The 15,557-nt window shown below is 41.6% G+C and overlaps 1 protein-coding gene across 1 annotated transcript in view; it reads right to left on the bottom strand.

Annotated features, from left to right (window-relative positions):
• Nucleotides 1-2,956: 2,956 nt before the first annotated feature.
• LOC116438279 overlaps nucleotides 2,957-15,557 on the bottom strand; it is a 29,857-nt gene continuing 17,256 nt past the window's right edge. Inside the window, exons 2-4 of the mRNA XM_032097112.1 lie at nucleotides 14,354-14,540; nucleotides 7,594-7,626; nucleotides 2,957-3,043 (exon numbers count right to left, since the gene is read on the bottom strand). Of these exons, the coding sequence (XP_031953003.1) occupies nucleotides 2,957-3,043; nucleotides 7,594-7,626; nucleotides 14,354-14,540 (307 nt within the window). The remainder of the gene's footprint in view (nucleotides 3,044-7,593; nucleotides 7,627-14,353; nucleotides 14,541-15,557) is intronic.

A 15,557-nucleotide genomic window follows, 5' to 3' on the forward strand; every position in this document is an offset into this window, starting at 1 on the left:
TGTGGGAACTGAAGCCCTCCATCTACAACAAAAAAGCATACATCAACCAATGCAAGCAACCCTGTGCTGCCTGATGTGTTGGGACAAAGGGGATCTGAGTTTACACTGCATTAATTTTCTGTTTTCTGTGCTGTTGTTGTTTACAGGATACTATTATAGGTCACCATTCATTAGCAATGGGCTGGAGGCTACTAAACAGTTATCAGATGACAAGTGGACTAGTTTTTGATCAAATCAGGTTAGAAAAGTTCATGTGTTTAATTTATTTGAAAGAGCTTCTGTGGAGCTTATCATCAGAACATTTTTGGTTTCCTAGAGGATGAGGCTTATCTGATCTTGCATTCTTGCCTGTGAATGTGTTTGTGTGTGCCCATGTGTCCGTTTGTTTCCCTCTCTTTTTGGGATGACTTTTGCACCTTGAGAATCACTAGTTACATGCAAAGACAGTCTCAAGATACAAAATTTCTGCAAGTCATATTAGACAGAAAACATAAAAACCCTGCTGAGGAAACAATGTACAATACATATCCATAAGAAAGAGACTTAATTAGTTATTCAAATAATTGAATTTTTTGGTTTTTAATGTATTCATTGCATCCTCTTATTTTCTTTGGTTTATGCTATTAAGAGGAGACTCCTTGGTATGTGGCATCACCCTAGTGGTTTACCTTTAGAGAGGGTAATTAGTATGATCCTAGAATTGGGTTAATTTTTTTCTCCAAGCACCTTGAACATTTTCCTTGACTTTGGGATGATTTTTTCTTTTCACAGAATCACAGAATGTCCTGAGCTGGAAGATATCCACAAGGATCATCAAATCCCACTCTTGGCCTTGCACAGGACACCCCAAGAGTCACACCATGTGCCTGAGATCATTGTCCAAACTTCTTGAACTCTGTCAGGCTGGTGCTGTGACCACTTCCCTGAGGAGCCTGTTCCAGTGCCCAACCACCCTCTGGGTAAAAAACCTTTTCCTGATACTCAGCCTAAACCTCCCCTGACACGACTTCAGGCCATTCCCTTGGGTCCTGTAACCAGTCCTGTCACAGAGAACAGATCAGTGCCTGCCCCTGCTCTTCCCCTCATGAGGAAGTTGAAACTGCAGTGAGGTCTCCCTTCAGTCTCCTCCATATTGAACAGAACAAGTTCAGCTACTCCTTATGGCTTCCCCTCTTTTTTATTAAGTAACAATTATTTTGGCTGAAATTATCAACTCAAACCACTTAGACATTCAAAACCCCTTTTTCAGTATAAACATGCAGAACCCTAATTTATAGAAACTTATATTTTAAATGTTTTTCAGTAAAGTAAATAGAGTTCTGTGGGTAGTTTGCAAAAGTAATGGTCAGTAGAGTTCTGCTTCATCATATGTTGCCTCTGTCCTGCCTTGCAAAACAATTTTGTCTCATAAATTTTTCTTTTATGTATGGAGTGTTCATTATAATTCATGTTATTATCATTTAAATAAGATTAAATCATCAACATCTCTAAATCATATGCAGGGCAGAGAGGCAGGAAACAATACTTCTAGTTTCGTGCAAAGCTGTTTAGGTGGGGATTTTCTTAAAGTACAGACTGAATAACTGGGCGTGATGCACAGAGTATAACTCTTGATGCAACTTCAGAAGAATTGTAAAGTGAAGGGTGGAAAACCTGTTTTTTCTGAGCTGGAAAGATGATGACCACATAACATCCCAATGCAAAGACAGCAGAGGAATGGTTTGCTGTTAAGTGAGAGTTTGCACTGAGTATGTGCTGGGCTGTAAGGTGGTGGGTGATGAAGTAATCATGAAAGGTGATAAGACTGTATAAGGAAATAAAACAAATGAAGTGAAATGAATACTGTGAGAATACAAAAGGAAAGAATGTAATACCACATAACAAAAATCAAGTTAGCAGCCATTTACTAGATTTAGAATTCAATAAGTTGGGTAAGCACTGTATTCCAGATTTGTTGTCAGTAGTTTAATGTTGAATTATTTAAACTTGTATTATTTTTTTCTTTTATCTAACAGTGATTACATACATGCTGTGAATTAAACCCAGGCTATTAAGAACATGCAAACATTGACTGTGTATGATAAATTTGTATCTTTTTCAGAATGGACCATTTTAAATATAGCAGTGTTAAGATGTAAGAGAGTCACGAGCCATAATTTTTAAAGCAATGATTAGATTTTTCTGAATATTTGGTGTAGGAACTGAAAATATTTTTCACTGATTAGAGTTGTTATGCTTCTTAATAAGGGCTTGCTGTCACAGTGACTAGTCTGCACTGACATCACCAGTCAAACAATTTTATGCTCAGCCTTGTATTCAAACAGGCTCTTACGTGTTTGATTTGCACCAAGAGCAGAGGAAGTTAAGTGTGCCTTTGTGGAAAGAACAGTGCTCCCAACATACTGTCCTTTAAAAAGACAGAATTTGCTTTCACAACACAGGGCTGGCAAAGATCCTTTCTATGGTGGTTTAATGTGTCCATCCCTTCTTCTCTACTAGGACATCCTGCATACAGCCAGCAGTCTAGATGGGGAACTCCTCAAGAAAGAGTTGCTGGGAAACAGCCTGCGTCATCTTCTCTGAAAGGCCTGTCGGCACAAAAGCATTTTGAAGTTTCAGAAGTTAAGACTTCCCAGTCTACTAGCACAGTGCCCTTCAAATTCTTAAGGCTTCATATGGCAAGGACAACTTTTCAACAAAATGAGGTAGACACAGAAGGAGCAGACAAGTATAGCTGCACACCTGGAATGTTTACAAATTTGCAGATTTACTTTATTTAGATGCCTAGATACTGAGATTCTGAGCATGTCCTTGTCATTTTAGCTATATTCTCAGGATAGAGGTCCGTCCTTCTAAATAAGCAGATGAAACAACTGTTGGAAAACTGAATTGCAGAGATAATTCATCCCTGTCATTAGCATTCCTCTACTTCTAGATAGCTATTAGGGGACCCATTTTACTGGGTAATCAAAGCAGAAAAATTGTACAGTACTACAGCTAGACCTAAAGTGTCCTCTTGCCTGTCACCTCCAATGAAGTGGACCTGCAGAGAGAAAAAAACTCAGATTTTAAAACCAAACTAGCAAATACTGTGTGCAAAGCCTGGTCTGAAATGTTTGGATGCGTTTGCCTCTTCCAGTGATGTAGACAAGAAGCATGTGAGGAATCCTGCCTAGTTCTTCCTAGTTTCTTCTGCAGCAGACAACAATCAAGCAGTATTACTATTTGAAAGCAAACTCCAATTTTGTATACACTTCCTACTGTCACAATTCATTGGAAAGTAGCCTTCCATTATAGTTTGGCGGTGCAAAGAGCAAATTAGGTGGTATTACATACAGTTCTCTTGAGATAGGTGTGAATGAAGAGGGTTTGTATGAAGCCCACATTTGCAATATAGTGTTAGTTTTGGCTAGTCTGCCTCCCCTGTGCTCGTTTCCAAACCAAATACAAAAATGGGAGGAGACATAATTGCTGAATAGTTCTGAAGGGCTTTCCCAGGCATGACTGTCATTTCTGGGAACAGAAAACAGCAGGGGGTGCTGATTGTTCTTTCAAACTTTTGTATTAAAGCTAAGCATAGGTCTGAAGACTTAGCAACTTTTTAACGCTAGGATGTTTTGTGTGCTGTTCAGTGTGAAAAAATGCAGTTAATAATCCACAGAGTTCTGCTAAAACTAAAATTTATCTTTATGGGGGGCCACAAAGCCAGTGGTATATACTGTGATTTTAAATGGTGAGTAACTGTTCCTACATTGTAGCCACAACTCTCAGAATATCTACAAACGCAAATGGCTATATTAGAAAAATAAGAGAAAGGTAACTCTGTCAAGGTTTGCTTGCTTGTTGAAGTGGCTCATTGTGGATTACTGCACATGGTGCACTGAAAAATGTACAACATATTTGCACATTGGGACACTTCCACACCCACATTCTTGGAGGAGTGCGTGGGATTTGAAAGGAGGCTGCAGCCAGGGGAAAAAAACCTAAGTAATTTTGTGCCTTCAGTCAGTGTAGATGGGGTCCTTTTTGTTGGTGTGGACATCCACAGCAAAGTGAAGCAGGACATATAGATACCTATATTCAGGGCATTTTTTGACTTCTGATTGCCTAAGATTTACCATCAAAACCCTTTTGATGGAGGATTCTGTTGTGTTTTCTGTATTACAGCACTGTGTTGCAGAACTGGTCCTGCATGTCACTCCAAAAGGACATGTGGGACCTGCCTTCAGTGAGAAAACAAAAGAACAACATGCTGCACTGTGTCACTAACACTGCTTTCAAATATTTGTATCAATATCTTTGGAGATATGTTTATCACTGATTGTAGTACAACCCTGTCTGGAACGTGAGAGTTTACTAAATTATTTATCTTTGTGTTGATTAGCTCAAAACACGGCAACAGCAAAACACTTAGTCATGTGTTCTGTACCCCAGAACTTTTTATTCATAATATTCATATTTCAACTTGGAAAAGACAGCCCTCCAAATTACAGCACTGCTGTATTTTCTCATGTATTATTAAAAAATCACTAAGATTTAACTCTGCATATAATCAGTGTATGATAGGAAGGAGTTAGAGTGGGTGACAAGTCTGTTTGGCTCAATGCATTTACTCATCACTGTTGGAAGCTGCGTTTGAGCAGCCTGGCATCAACAAAGCACCTGGTCTCAAACTTTCCGTTGCTGTTTTCCAGAAACAGCTGCCAGTTGACACCAACCTGAATTTAGTTATTTCCTGGCTTTTGAAGTCTTGATACTATGACCTAACACACTTTGGTTTTTGTAGCTCTGTGTAATGTCACACCAGTACAAAACAGTGCCTGAAGGCTGGGGAAAAAAAAAAGCCAACTCTTGTTTAGACAGTTGTTTTTCAAAAAGGTTTGTTGTATAACTGGTCTTTTAAGTAGAATTTTATACAAGCTTGATGTATGTAAGAAAAAATGTGCTTTCTCAAATTATTATAATAAAAGGCTGTACTGCCACTTAATGGTGTACAGCCTCAAAGACTAGTACACTATCTGCATTTCACTTTTCCAGGGTCTTTTACAGAGTCTTTTTTTAACCTGAAATAAATGGGGTGTTATGTCTTAAGTGAAAGTTGTGAGATGAAAGGTCAGATATGACCGAGGGAATTCCCTTGAGGAATATAGGGGGTATGTGAAACGCCTACTTCTGGTCTGCCTGCATTGTAGAGCTTATTGTCTCCCAGCAGTAAGCTACTGCCTTTCCTGCCCATCTGATGGAAAGGAAGAGGAATAGCTTTGGTATAAGACACTAAGATGTACTACTACTACCTGGGGACCCTCAGACTCTATGGAAATTATCTGCAGTTTGCCTAGGGCTCACTTACATCATTTTGTCCTGCAAAGGCACTTGCCTAGTCCCAGAGTTTGTTACAAAGCTGGAACTCAACCTCTACCAAACCCATGTTGTGATTCCTCTGAAGGCCACACAACCCTTCTTACTCGCTGCGATGAAGTTGATGGTGACCTTTATGAGAATGAACGCTTTTCATGGAGCACACAGTAAAAAGAAGTGAATAACAATCTTCATAAAGAAATTAGCATTTTAAGCTCCCCAGCGGCAGCAGTTTTATAATAAATTGCAGTGGCTGACTGGGTGCTGCCCAGAAGGTGGCGCAACAGTTTCCTGCCACAATGCACAGCTAAAGATGGAAAGGATAAACAGCCTCATTAGGAAAAACTGGTCACTGACTGAGAAATGTTTGCTGCAGGGATAACTGAGATATTTTCCAAGTACTTGCTTGTACACTTAACCCAGAATAAACACATGAAAAGATTGATCCAGTCTTGGTATTGCACCACCAGACTGGTGGTCTCAGGTCATTTTCCCAGAAGGGACTGTTTAGTCCAGCCTACATTTCTGTTCAGACAGGTGTATGCAGTACTGCACTGCTGAACAGGGAAAGTGACAATGTTACTCGTCAGGGGAGATGGGGTGTTCATTTTTGTTTAATCTGTTTTTGATTATATGTGTCTCTTCCTGTTTCTCCTGTAATAATAGCTTGACATACCCTGAAAGTAGATCACAATAGCAGCACCTGAAACAAACAATGTTTGTATCGCAAATGTATAAAAGGGATTTTTGGCCCTTTTGTTCCTCTTTTTTTTGCACATCATTTATTGCTGAGAAATCTAGTATTACATTTGGAAAGACAGGAAATACTCTAGACTGAACCTGTACAGTTTGCTACAAGTCCCTGGCTGTCGTAGAATCTGGTTTACCCATTTGGGACAGGGACACATCTTCAAATGAGCAGTTTTAAGATGCTGGTGCCAGATATCCACAGGCAGTATGAACAGAGAAGTGTCTTAACGCCTTCACTTAGCATGGGACTGATGAAGAAACATTGTGGCTTTTTTCTAGGACTATGGACAGAGAGGATGCTTTGAAAGAAACTGTGCTATGAGTTAAGAGAATTTGCACTCCTTGTCTCAAGTATTTATTATAGAGCATATCTTTGAAGCAGAATTGGAGGTAGATATGAAATGGAGAGTACTGCTGCAGGTGACTTAGAAGTCCCCAGACTCAAACCCCGATTTCTCCCAGCTTGGGAAGTTGACTGGGAGAGGGGGAGAAGAAAGAGCCTTTATATTTGTACTGCCATGATGTCACAACAGGTGTTGAAAGCAGAAAATAAATCACATTCAAAAAGTACTTTTCACTCATTTTGTGACTCAATCATTCATACATGTGTTTCATGGTAGGCCTGGTGTCATGACTGCACCCATTTTGGCTATGAAGCCTGCAACAGGCAGCCAGCCCAATGTCTGGGGCTGTTTTACAGTTGCTGGGATGGCTGTGGGTACCTTGTTTCTCCCACTGTCACATATCTTTTCTCCAGAAAACAAAGGAAGGAGACACAGCAATCATGGCTATTGGGTGTCCTTTGGCACTGCTGCAAAGAACAGCTGGCACCACTAGTCTGCCTCCCTATTTGTGCTTCTTTCACATACTGAAATACAGGAGATTCCCTCTGGACATGAGGAAATACTTTTTTACTGTGAGGATGCTGGGCCCTCAGCTTACAGCTGTCCTCTGGCAGACCAGTGAGCAGATGCTTTTCTTCCAAGCATTTCTGACAGAGACTTGCATAGGAAATGATGTTTGCTCCAACATGGTCTCATTTCATTGTGTACTAGTTTGAAAACAAACTAGTGGGAGACACCAAGTCAGAATAACAATTTAATAGGGAAATAAAAGAAAAAAAATAAAGGCAGAAAACACTGGATTAAACTGACAGGGTCAGGATACAACCTGACTCCCTGTTAGTCAGGGTGGTGGTAACAGTCCAGTAGAATGGTGGCTGCAGCCCTGAAGCAGTGGTCCTGTAGAAAGGGTCTGCTCTTCCTCAGAAGGTCCAGTGGTGGCTGGGTAGCTCCTGTCCTCTGGGAATCCAGTGGAAAGGTTGTCTCTGGTGTTCAGAATCTCAGATTATATCCAGGATGGAATGCTTGGTTCCTCCCTCTGGGTGGAGCATCTCACAATGGGATGATGAGTCATGAGGCCAAATGTTGATTAGGCTCATTAACAGAAGACAGTCTGGAGGGAGTTATCCCTGAGTCATGTGGCAGGGCATTGATGGGCCATTAACAGAAAGATAGTCTGGGGGAAGAAGGCAAGGAAACCCTGCCCCACCTTGTTTCAACAGCGCATGAGGATGGTAATAGAATACACTGCAACCCAGGACACCTTGCCAACAGAGGACAGCGGAATCACGGGGCAGTAGCCCACCAACCTGTTCCCCCTGACATGTGAAATAGGTAACTGGACACCTGAACTTTACTATTCAATTGACAATTGCATTCAAAGGCAAATGAGGAAAACAAGGTAGAAGCAGAGCAGAAGTGCCCAAGCTTTCTCTGCACCCACAGTGTGTCAGCTCTGGGATGTATAGTGAGCACCTTAGGAGCTTCCTGAGCCCCAGAAGTGTGAGACAGAAAGGGCCACATGGGTGCTCCAGTGCATCTCCCTCGTGCTGAAGCTCACATTCCACACATCCATAATCTGTATTACTTTTTCTTGCCAGTCATGTACTACATGTGGGATCTCCAGGTAGATATTAAGATTGCTGGTTCTGTAGGCTCCTAATTTTTTCAGACACTGTATTTCTGATTCCTATTTCAGTGAAGCTTCTCTGGCTTTTGGCCTTTGATCATCTTCTGTAAGTGGTTCACATAACTATAAAATTAGGACAAATATATCAAGGCTTAACCACTACATTTGAGGATCAACACAATCATATGATAACAACGAATTTTAAAATCATGTCACACAAATGGCAGGGCAGGGACATCCTCTCTTGGTGTCAGAGATGTGTGTGGTTGAAGCTCTGTTTGAGCTACAGTGTTCAAGTGTCTTTTGAGAACAGTTTTCATGGAAAAAAGTGCATAGCTCCATCACAACGTGCTTTGTAAAGTGCTTTTGAAAGAGAACAATGAGAATAAAAACCCTCTAGAGGGAGGAGTACGAAAAGACTGAGGTTTATTGAGAGAACTGTGACTGGATATGGTTAAAGTATGAAAGAAAAGGAGTTTAGAGTCAATGTAGAAAAGCAATATTTGCATTCCTGGCAGCTTTATTGGTTTTGCTTTGTGAAGATACTGGTAGAATAGGAATCCCCTCCCTTCAATCATATGATGAATCAGTGCTCTGGACAGGGTCCAGTTCCTTATCTATCTGGGTTCAAGTTACCCTACTTTCCCTATTTTTGTATGAAAACAATGATAAATGGAGATGTCTGTCACTAAAATGACATCGCTAAGATGGTGATTACACTTCTTAACTAACAACCCTGTAGCTGAAACAAATGGGTACAATTTTGAGCTAACATCTTGAGCTATCACAACCTTACATCTTCATTATGTCTTCTTTTTACTAACACAATGTAGATATAAAACAACAGCAGATTAGAGGGATAATGTATTAAACTGTGCTGATGCAAACTATTTAAAAGGCAAGATGTCAAGCAGTGTCTCCAAACATAGCACACATAATGTAAAAAAAACCTTAAAACAAATCACCATAATACTCTGAAGAAAACTAAAAAAAAAAGAGAAAGTCTTTCCAAGTACAAAATTATCCTGGAAATCCTCCTAACTTAGAATCTTGCACATAGCCAACGTAAAAGAAATTAATTCACTGAAAAACCACACAACACACAATGTTCAGGAAAAATATTGGCTACTCAGAGAACATCTATCTCAATATTTCAGTATTTATCTTTGATCCCATACTTTAAAAAGTGTTAAAAGTTCAAAATCAAACCCAAGAAACTGGTTTAGATGCAAGCAACAACTACAAACTAAATCCTTGTTTAAACCGATCTAAAAGATTGGTGTACCACCAGTTACTTGTATTATAAAAATTCTTGCTTTAACTGGACAAATTTTTGCAACAGTGGTGATTTTTATAGGACGTGTATTTTGTAAATCAGCTTTGCAAACACTTCCTGAATAATAAGCCTCTGAAATATTTTTTGAACTTTCTTATATTTGACACTGGTGACATCTTGTGGTAATTTTAGTCAAGGTAAATAGCACCTGTTGCTTTTGCCATCCTTACTCTGCAGACTTGCTCACTGCTGAGTGATGGAGTCCTGCAATAGATAAAAGTGCAGCGTATAGCTTCAGGCTGAAGAGATACTAAATATTTTAATAAAATCAAACTAGCCTAAGTTAAATGTCAAAAGAAATCTCACTCTAGCCCCAGAAAGGAGAAAACAAAATCCAACCAGTTATAACTGTAATTAGTCTGTACCAGAAAGTTAATGATTCCTTCTGGAAAAGACTAAACTCTTCTTGCTGTAGAGGGCTGGTTAATAAAGCAATGGGACAGATGGGGAAGTGTGTATGTAACTCTGAGATAAAGGGGACTGCAAATGTCACTGTCCTAAGTCTCCCCTCTCGTATGTCCTCTGACTACAACAATATTACATGGATGTTTTGTCATTCCCAAAGTTACAGTGAAAATCCACTATTAAATAAGAACTATCAGTATTAGCACAGTACAAAGAAAACAACTGATGAATCCTGTAAAAATCTGACAGTTTTATTTGCCCTTTTAAACCAAAATGCCTTATCCTGATCATTTACAAGGAAGAAACTGTTACCATGTGGCAAGTAGTAGGCCAAATTTTCAAGTGAAATAATTTTGTTGCTGCCTAGCATAGTCATAGTGACATGGATAGTTTTATCTGCCCCTGCAAGAAATATGGTTGAGGCTTTTATGTTGTTGTAATTTTCCCTGGCACTCTATATGTTTTTTTTTAAGAGAGGGGTATGTTGCAGAGCTAGGAAAGGAAACAGGTAGTAAAGGTACAGCTCCCATGAATGCTGGCCAAGGATATCTGCCCCTGTGAACTGCTTTATATAAGGGCAAAAAAAGTGGTTTTGAGAAGGGTTTGTAAGAGTCCCACATATGTGTTACACTTAGCAATGAACTTTAATGCCAGTGACATCAATGTAGTCTTGGATTTCAGTTAGGTGCTGAAACCTTAATGACGAAGACATTGGAAATTCCCCTTCCAAGGCACAGCCCAAGCACCCACAGCAAAAACAATGCAAGTGATCAGTTTTGGTGGAAATCAGCAGTCTGCACTGGTACCAGGAGCATCACAACATTAAGAAAAGCAATGGTGCATCTAGGGCTGAAATTCTATTGCCGTAAGATGGCTATGCTATATAGTAACAGTATGATGAAAAAGTACCTCACCCTACTCTGGGAATACCAGAAGGAGTAAGATACACATTTGCACAAGAGCTTTTAGATGATCACAAGAAAAAAAAAGTTAGAAAAAGCAGGGATTTCATGTCTTAGAGTTTGTGTGTAGAATACTAAATGTCTGAACTGCCCATGTTTTGAACAATCTGGTCTAGGTCTGATAGCAGGAGTAAATTACAAAATAAGGTCTCAGAGACTCATATCTAAAACTGCATTGAAAGCAATGGCAAAAACATCTGATAAGGTCATTAACTGCCTAATTCTGCTCTCTCATGTAACACTTCAAACTGGCTAAAAAGATTTACCCTAGTTACTACTAGTATTTCACCACTTTAGAGACATTTTCAGCAGGAGCATTAGGCAACTTATCACTATGTAAGATCAAAATTTGAAAAAGAATTCGAAGTTATTTGTCATTTCTTTTAGTGAGATATACAAATGATAGGCTTTATGAAACACAGAATTATAGAATGACTGAGTTTGGAAGGCACCTCTGGAGATCCTGTGGTCTAACCCCCTGCTGCAGCAGAGCCACCTGAAGCTGGTTGCCCATGACTGTGTCCAGATGGCTTTTGCAGATCTCCAATGAGGGAGACTCAACAAACTGTATGGGCAACATGTGCCAGTGCCCAGCAACCCTCACAGAAAAAAAAGTTTCCTATTGTTCAGAGAGCACAGCCTGTGTTTCAGTCTGTGCCCACTGCCTCTGTTCCTGTCACTGAGCCCCTCTGAAGAGTGTGGCTCTCTTTGTTGCACTCTCTCTTTGGGCGTTTTTATGTATGGATGAGTTCTTTTTCTTGGGCTGAACCCATCTCAGTCCTTTCTCACAAGAGACGTGGAAATACACACAGCTTTTTACTGGCTAGGCTAATAGCTCAATGCCTTAGAAAGCCTCGTGCAGCCTAGAGAGGTAGCACGGGCAATCCAGCATTCAGTAGCTCTAAAAGCGGCCAATAGGAGCTGCAAATCTAATACCACCAGCAGAAGCAAAGAGGGAGAAATACAGCTCTTAGCTTGCCTATTTCCCACAACTAGAAGCTTTCAAAAGAAACAGAAGTACACAGATGCTCGCAGAAAGAGTTGCAAAGCCAAAAGAGGGCGGGCCCCGCCTTGGTCCTCTCTTTTATTCGGAGAAGGGGAAAGGGGAGGACTGGGGGCAGACCCGGGGTGACCGGCCAGTCAGACACTGCTGAAGAGTCTGAGTTACATTTGGCTTTGCCCGCGCTTGGAACAAAGGGGTTCAGAGCACATGGCAGAGGCAAGTCCTGGCTTGTCTTGGGAAGGGGGAAGGGAAGCTTGGAACAAGCAGCAACAGAGACACTCTCCAGTCTCTTCAACATCTACTGAAGATTATTGAGAATGGTCTCCCAGTGGTATGGGCCAGTTAACTCAGCACTCGTATCCCCACAGGGCTCTGGTATGTTCAGATTGCTTAAGTGTTCCCTGACCTAATCCTCTTCCACCAAGCATGTATTTTCCTTTCTCCACATTTTTCATGTGTCTCTGGGTTTTCTGAAGGATGGGATTGCTAGTAAAGACTGAGGCAAAGAAGGCATACCTATATATGTATTCTATAACATTCTATACAGTGTTTTCCTTGTCATAGAATCATGGAACACAGAACGGTTTGAGTTGAAGGAGCCTTAAACATCATCTAGTTTCAACCCCCCCTGCTGTGGGGAGGGACACCTTCCACTAGATCAGATTGCTCAGACCCCCATCCAATCTGGCCTGGGACACTTCCAGGACATTCACAAATTCTCTGGGCAACCTGTTCCAGTGTCTCACCACGCCCACAATAAAGAATATTTCCTGATATCTAATCCAAACCTACTCTCTTTCAGTTTGAAGCCATTCCCCCTTGTCTTGGCACTACATGCTCTTGTACGAAGTCCCTCTCCACATTTCCTGTAGGCTCCCTTATGGTACTGGAAGGCCACAGTTAGGTCACCCCAAAGCCTTCTCTTTTTCAGGCTGAATAAATCCAATTCTCTCAGTCTTTCCTCATAGGAGAGGTGCTCCAATCCCTCCAATATTCTGGGTGCCCCTCCTCTGGACTCAATCCAACAGTTCCATGTCCTTCCTGTGCTGGGACCCCAGAGCTGGATGCAGCACTGCAGGTGGGGTCTCAGCAGAGCAGAGCAGAGGGGCAGAATCCCCTCCCTGGCCCTGCTGCCCACGCTGCTTTGGATGCAGCCCAGGACACGTTTGGCTTTCTGGGCTGTGAGTGCCCATGGCTGGGTCATGTCCAGCCTCTCACCCACCAGCACCCCCAAGTCCTTCTGGGCAGGCCTGCTCTGATCTGTTCATCCCCAGCCTGTGCTGATACTGGGGACTGCCCCGACCCAAGTGCAGCACCTTGCACATGGCCTTGTTAAAACACACGAGATCACCACAGACCCACTTCTCAAGCTTTTCCAGGTGCCTCTGGAAGGCTTTCTTCAGGTCTGATAACTGCACCACTCAGGTTGGTGTTATCTGCAAACTTGCTGAGAGTGCACTTGATCCCTCTGTTTAACTCTAATGAAGATATTAAATAACACTGGTCCCAGTGCAGACCCTTGAGCGACACCACTTGTCCCTGATGTCCATTGGGACTCTGAGCCATTGACCACTACCCTCTGGATGCCATCATCCAACCAATTTCTTATCCATCTAACAGTCCACCCATTGAATCCCTCTCTCTCCAATTTAAGAGAGAAGGATGTTGTAGGAGACCATGTCAAAGGCTTTACAGAAGTCCAGATAAATGACATCTGTAACCCTTCTCTTGCCCACTAATGCAGTCACCCCATTGTAGAAGGGCACTGAATTGGTCAGGCAGGACCTGCCCATGGTGCAGCTGTGCTGGCTGTCCCAAACCACCGCCCTGTCCTACGTGTGCCTTAGCACAGCTTCTGGGAGGATCTTCCAGTGATCTTCCCAGGCACAGAGGGAAGGCTGACAGATTGGTAGTTCTCAAGGTCCTCCCTTCTACTCTTTTAAAAGATGAGTATGGTGTTTTCCTTTTTCCAGTCACCGGGGACCTCACCTGATTGCCATCAGTTTTCAAATATCATGGAGAGTGGCTTGGCAAGTACATCACGCAATTTCCTCAGGGTTCTGGGATGCACCTCATCTGGTCCTTTAGTCTTCTGTATGTACATGCAGGTTCTTTCCCTTTCACCAGCGGGACTGAGAACACTCTCTGGCCCAAAGAGCCCAAGTTTTCCTTAGCAGTATCATTTCCTTTCTCATGGAAGATCAGCAGGGATATTAGTCAATGAATCAGACAAGCTTCTGCAGTCCCTACACATTATCCTGGACAGAGAACCCTGGCAGGCAGCAAACCTCTCTAATTGATATGTCAGGTCAACAGATGATTGCTTCTGTCCCCTGCAGCAAAGAGTCACCCATTGCAATTAATCACTGTTTCCTCCTGGTGGAAATTGCACCGTTTAGGGTCAGGTGGACCAGATAGTTTGCTTGAAGGCGCATGAAGCTCCAACTCAGCTTTGAGGATACTGAACCTATAATGCAGCTGCAAGCCTTTAGCTGAGATAAGAGCCTTCCTCTTTGTGCTATAAGGCACCTGCTTCCAACTCTTCCATTCTCCAGAGGTTACACATACCTTCACATTAGGGGTGAACACTGCCAGCTTCTCAGCTGCAGATGGGGCTGGTGGCTTTTCAAGCTGTTGAGTCTCAGAGAACATCCTGTCTGTCTCCCTTTCTTCTTCCCTTATGCTGTGCAGCCTGATCACTTCCTCTGGCAACTCCTCATCTTTGCAGCAAAGATCCTCCAAGACGTTACAGCTCCTGCAACAAATTAAAACCAAACAAGAGATTTCTTATGGAAACATAACAAATGTCAAAGTAGCTGCTGAAGTATAAATGTGTCTTCAGGCTGAACATCCTACTGTTATCAAGGAACTGTTTCACTTGCCAGAAATATCTTTCCCATATTACATATCTCAAACTTCTGCCACTGCATGCTATCACTATTTGTCCATGCAAGGATCCTCCTTCAGACCACATCTAAGGTGTAGCTCAGTTTCTGTGTAAAGGTAAGTTATCATCACCTCTAACCCCTTCACACAAAGACAGCCTAGACTTACAGCCATAAAGTCAGTGCAGGGCTTCCATACAAAATTGAAACTAACAAACAAACAAAAAACCCCACTACAAAAAAACAATTTAATGCAAGTTACAGAAAGTTTTATATTAAATTTTTGACAAGGTACAAAGATTTTCATGCAGATCTGCTATGAAAATGACCATTAAGTGTAAGTCTGTGTCTGGGAATGATGATGCTCAAGAAAAGTTATCAGCATCTAGAGAAGATTTTACTGCAGTCTCACAGGTAGCTTGAAGCACTTTCTGTGAAAACACTATTTTGAAACAACTACAGATATATGATATAAATATGATCAGGGCATAGATATGATACAGGAACAGGGTTCAGATACTTGCCAAAACAGGGCTTCTGGTTTTTTTCAGGGTTGTAAGCAATGACTCAGAAAGGAGGATGTGAAACAAATGTGAAAAACTGCTGCAGGATCAGGTGAATGGTTATTCCACAGAGGGAACTCTAAGTAAAGCATTGCCCAGTCTCAGACACCACGATAACTCTAAGCTCTTTGTGAAGTGTTCCCACCTGAAGGTTACTTGAATGCCTAAGGAAGAAAATGTAGTGCCTTCATATTTTTGTGTATGAGCTCTGGTAGAATAATATATTAGTGGATCAGTTGTTGCACTAATGGGAAAAACTATGCTCAGAGATCCAAACTATTTTCTCAGGAAACTCTTGACCTGTTCTGTAACTTCACTGATAGG

This window comes from Corvus moneduloides, chromosome Z (assembly GCF_009650955.1).
Source record: "Corvus moneduloides isolate bCorMon1 chromosome Z, bCorMon1.pri, whole genome shotgun sequence".
In the NCBI taxonomy this organism is placed as follows: domain Eukaryota; kingdom Metazoa; phylum Chordata; class Aves; order Passeriformes; family Corvidae; genus Corvus; species Corvus moneduloides.